This window comes from Palaemon carinicauda, chromosome 28, assembly GCF_036898095.1.
Source record: "Palaemon carinicauda isolate YSFRI2023 chromosome 28, ASM3689809v2, whole genome shotgun sequence".
Lineage (NCBI taxonomy): Eukaryota > Metazoa > Arthropoda > Malacostraca > Decapoda > Palaemonidae > Palaemon > Palaemon carinicauda.
Window position 1 is genome coordinate 2,555,808 of NC_090752.1, and position 5,811 is coordinate 2,561,618.

At 35.1% G+C, this 5,811-nt stretch overlaps 1 protein-coding gene across 1 annotated transcript in view; it reads right to left on the reverse strand.

The window, feature by feature from the left end:
* Positions 1-4,999, reverse strand: part of LOC137621383 (synaptotagmin-15-like) — a 60,302-nt gene extending 55,303 nt beyond the window's left edge. Inside the window, exon 1 of the mRNA XM_068351681.1 lies at positions 4,715-4,999. Within this exon, the coding sequence (XP_068207782.1) occupies positions 4,715-4,959 (245 nt within the window). The 5' untranslated portion in view covers positions 4,960-4,999. The remainder of the gene's footprint in view (positions 1-4,714) is intronic.
* Between the last annotated feature and the right edge of the window lie 812 nt (positions 5,000-5,811).

Genomic DNA, 5,811 nt, shown 5'->3' on the forward strand with positions numbered 1-5,811 from the left:
TTTATATTAATTATATGTGTGTGTTTTTGTCTACAAATGTATGTATGTGTATTTGTAGAGGCAAATATATCTGCATATATATATATATATATATATATATATATATATATATATATATATATATATATATATATATATATATATATATATATATATATATATATATGTATGTATATATATATACAGTATATATATATATATATATATATATATATATATATATATATATATATAAATATATATATATATATATATATATATATACAGTATATATATATATATATATATATATATATATATATATATATATATGAATGTATACATACGTCAATAAATAACTAAAAAATATGTTTTTTTCACATAATTTGCGTAACATTGCTTCACATGTGATTATCTATGTACTCCACATGATACATATAATTCACATACTCTCCTCACCAGTATCGCCCAAAAGACACATTACTCACTTTGCTTTCGTATACAGAAACATAACGAAATTACCGAAATAAATTTTCCTCCAAGAATTGAAAAATGGTTAAACAGAAGTTTGAAGTAGAGAAATAATTTCAAAATGGTTGGAATAAAAATTGAACTTAAGACACATTTTCAAAACGGCAGTATCTTATAGATGGTTTTAACATTATAGCAGTTTTTAATATATTAACCTTGGTAATAAAGATAGAATACCTTTGGTGTATCATAGTAAGGTCAAAGGTCAAGGTCATGGTCAAGCAAAATGTCCAATTCAAGTAATCAGCCATAAGTTTGGGCATCGTTGTCACAAAGACTTCAAACTTGGTTTATATTTGAGTGTATGAAAATCCACGACAATCACTACATGTTAAGGTCAAAGGTCAAGGTCATGGTGAAGCAAAATGTCCAATTCAAGTAATCAGCCATAAGTTTGGACATCGTTGTCACAGAGACTTTAAACTTGGTTCATATTTGAGTGTATGAAATCCACGCCAATTAATACATGGTAAGGTCAAAGGTCAAGGTCATGGTCAAGCAAAATGTCCAATTCACGTAATGAGCCATAAGTTTGGACATCGTTGTCACAGAGACTTCAAACTTTGTTCATATTTGAGTGTATGAAAATCCACGCCAATTAATACATGTTAAGGTCATAGTCAAGGTCAAGATCGAGCAAAAGGTCGAGAAATAAACTGCCTCGGTGGAGGTCTGCAGTCTACTGAGTGCTTCTCTAGTTTAGTGATGTTTCATTAAAATCTTCATATTTTTAATAGAAAGTTTGGGAATATAAATAGCAACTGAAAAATTAAAATTCATGAATGGAATAAAGAAAGTAAAGAAATCTTTATATTTATAAAGAATATTTTTTTATTGAATTTACTGAAACAAATAGTCAAGTCAAAACAATTGTTGATAATGAAACGAAATGGTCAATATCATTTTTTTAATTTTCATAATGAGGAGAAATCCTTTCTCAAACTAATCTGATTCGTCTCTAATCTCTAATTAATTGGAGTAATGTGCTGGAGATTATAGCCTCTCTGGTTACGGCTTTCTTTACTTTATCCCTCAGGTGAATTTTTATTATTTTGTTGCTACTTCAATTCCCAAACTTTCTATTAAAGATAAAATTATGTTTTCACTAAAACACTACTAAACTAGAGGGGCACTCAGTAGAGCGCAGACCTCCGCCATGGCAGCTTATTTCTCGACCTTTTACTCGACCTTGACCTTAATATGTATTAATTGGCGTGGATTCTCATACACTCAAATATGAACCAAGTTTCAAGTCTGTGATAATGACGTCCAAACTTATGACTGATTACATGAATTGGACATTTTGCTGAAACGAGAAATTAACCTTTGACCTTCCAAAATTTAATCATTTCCAGCTTTTTACATAGCAATTAATCCCTGCAAGTTTCATTACTCTGCGATTAAAATTGTTGCCATGAAGCTATTCACAAACAAACACAGACAGACACAAATAAACACACAAACAGGGGATAAAACATAACCTCCTTCCAACTTTATTTACTTGAAAGTGAAGCAAATTTTCTATGAAAAACAAAAGAAAATATTTTCGAAGATTTAGTGAAGGTTATGTATTCCCCCTTGTTTATTTATTTGTTTCTTTGTGTGTGCGTTTGTTTGTTTGTGAACAACTTTACACAAAAACTACTGTACCGATTTGGACCAAACTTGGTAGCCATGTTGCGTATGAGCCAAGGATAAACCTCTAACATTTTGGATAAAGTACATCAAAGTACGCAGCAGTACTCTAAAAATAATTGCAATGTAAAGTAAATGATGAATATTTTGTTAGTTTATTTTTTGCTTATGAACAACATTACGCAAAAACTCATCATCTCCTCCTACGCCTATTGACGCAAAGGGCCTCGGTTAGATTACGCTAGTCGTCTCTATCTTGAGCTTTTAATTCAATACTTCTCCATTCGTCATCTCATCCTACGCCTATTGACGCAAAGGGCCTCGGTTAGATTTCGCCAGTCGTCTCTATCTTGAGCTTTTAATTCAATACTTCTCCATTCATCATCTCCTGCAAAGGCTACTGAATCTATTTCAATGAAAATTGGTGGACATGTTTGCTATGAACCAAGGATAAATCCAATAGATTTTGAAGAAAACACATCGAACTTCAAGTACGCAATGGAAGAGCAAAGTCAGACTGCTTAGCATGGGGAAAGCATTCTCTCTACTGAGGGCCCCCTCTAGTTTATTCAGTATAGAAATAACAGCCTTCAAGAGTGGGGAGACTTTGACGTGGTGAAGGGGTTTGTGTATCTTTATGATCAGCAAAGCTGTACTAGTCAAGGCCACCCATACTAGGTTGGTTTGCTGTGAGTCATCAGACGAAAATTTCCCATCATCACCAAACCGCACTGGCCAACGTGGTGATGAAAACTGACCTAAACCCAGACATAAATTGAGGCCTTTGTCCTGCAGTGGACTAGAAACGGCTGCATTTAATGTTATTGTTGAAATAGCAAGAATCAAAATATTCGTGTTCCTGTTGGCGATCAGATGAAAATCTCCCACCATCACCAACCCGCATGGCCAGTGTGGTGATAAAAGTTGGCCAAATCCCAGACATGAATTCACATATCTGAGGCCTTTTTCCAGCAATGGACTAGAAACAACTGCATTTATCGTTGTTGTTGAAATGGCAAGTATCAAAACATTCGTATTTTTTTACAGTATAATGATTTCCCAACTTGTTATAATGGTAAAAGCATTTCCTGGCACACTTATCTGGTAACCTGACTCAACTTGAACCCTGCCTGAAATTAGAGTTAGGTCAGAAGTTATAACTCGGTTTAACGAGGCTAATAATATAGCAGCTGTTACGAGCACAGCCGAGGACGAGTAAATGGCCAATTACACTGGGATTCAATTCGCAGAACCGTCTACGGAAAGAGGGAAAACATTATTTTTTTCTGGTGGTGTAAGGTATGAAATAAGAAATGATGCAATAATTAATTACTAATAGAACTACAGGGGCATTCCGTAGAGCGCAGACCTCCGCCGTAAAAGCATATTTCTCGACCTTTTGCTCGACCTTGACCATGATCTTTGACCTTGACATGTATTAATTGGCGTGGATTTTCATACACACAAATATGAACCCAGTTTGAAGTCTCTGTGACAACGATGTCCAAACTTAAGGGTGATTACGTGAATTGGATATTTTACTTGAACGTGACATTGACATTTGACCTTGACATTTGACCATGACCTTTGACCTTGACATGTATTAATTGGTGTGGATTTTCATACACACAAATATGAACCAAGTTTGAAGTCTCAGTGAGAACGATGTCCAAACTTAGGGCTGATTACGTGAATTGGACCTTATGCTTGAACGTGACCTTGACCTTTCACCTTAACATTTGACCTTGACATTTGACCTTAACCTTTGACCTTGACCTTCCAAAATTCAATCATTTCCAGCTTTTTACATAACAGTTTATCCCTGCAAGTTTCATTTGATCATATAATACTGTCCTAAATGTCTTCTAAAAAGGCTCAAACACTCATATGATATAATACTGTTCTAGAAGTCTTCTATAATACTTTGACTCTAATTGAATTATATACTATTGTCCCATACGTCAAAATATGTTGGTTTGGACATACTTTTAGTATGACTTATATGTAGCTATGCTATAATTTCAGCCCATAATATACTTCTTAAACATAAATACATAATTTATATTGAATGATTCATACATATAAAACAAAAGACAAAATAAAAACATTGTATAATATCCTTAATCTGTTTACAGTAGCCATTTATGAGTCCTAACCTTAGGATACTATCCTGACCTCATGATCATGAACTCAAATGTCCTTAATCTCTTTACAGGAGCCATTTATGAATCCTAACCTTACGATACTATCTGACCTTCTGATCATTAACTCAAATGTCCTTAATCTATTTACAGGAGGCATTTATGAATCCTAACCTTAGGATACTATCTGACCTCCTGATCCTCAACTCAAATGTCCTTAATCTATTTACAGGAGCCATTTACGAATCTTAACCTTAGGATACTATTGTAACCTGATCCTCAACTCAAATATCCTTAATCTGTTTACAGGAGCCATTTATGAATCCTGACCTTAGGATACTATCGTGACCTCTTGATCATTAAATCAAATGTCCTTAATTCTATCATTAATGAATCCTAACCATAGGACCTTCAAATCACCAACTCACCTGCCAGGTAGGACGTGTGAGGTCAAATCCTTCAACCGCGTGAGAGAATGGTGCCTCGTCTTATCCGACATGTAGGGCAGGACGTGGTAAGGCAGCGGAGGGGTCTGCGACCCCGGCCGGTATCCTTGACTCGCCAGCTCCCCATTAAATATGTATTTCAGGGAGTGGTGTCGTCGGATTGGTTCCCGAGGGAACTTCAGGTAGGCTGATATGGGCGACAGACGTTCAGGAGGAGATTGCTCCATAATGACCTGATTTTGGATCTACGTCTTTCTTCAAAATGTGAAGATTCCGTCTGGGATTATAAGCTCCTTTTTTGGAGCCTTGGTGTGGATTTTAGAGGCTTTCTTATAATGATTTTGGATCTACGTCTTTCTTCTAATTGTGAAGCTTCCGTCTGGGTTTGTAAGCTCCTTTTTTGGAGCTTTGGTGTAGATTTTAGAGGCTTTCCTGGAGTTTTGTTCTAGATAAGCTTTATCTAGATTCTATAAATAGTTTTTGAGGCTTGATCTAGATCTTATAAGCTCTCTTAAGGGTTTATGAGCTCCCTTTTTGGAGCTTTGGTGTGGATTTTCGAGGCTTTCCTGGAGCTTTGTTCTAGATAAGCTTTATCTATGTTTTATAAATGGTTTTGGAGCTGTGATCTAGATGTTATACGCTCTCTTGGAGAACTGGTCTAGAGTTTACAAGCTCTATCTAGATTTTACAAACGCTTTTTGAGGCTTGATCTAGATCTTATAAGCTCTCTTGGAGAACTGGTCTAGATTTTACAGGCTGTTTTGGAGAACTGGTCTAGATCTTACAAGCTCTATCTAGATTTTACAAACGCTCTTGGAGCTCTGGTCTGGATTTTAAATGTTCTTCTGGAGTTGATCTAGATTTTACAAGTTCTTTTGGAGCTTTGGTCTAGATTTTACAAGCTCTATCTAGATTTTACAAAGGGGTTTGGAGCTCTGATCTAGATTTTAAATGTTCTTCTGGAGTTGATCTAGATTTTACAGGCTGTGTTGGAGCTTTGGTCTAGATTTTACAAGCTCTATCTAGACTTTACAAACGCTCTTGGATCTCTGATCTAGATTTTAAATGTTCTTCTGGAG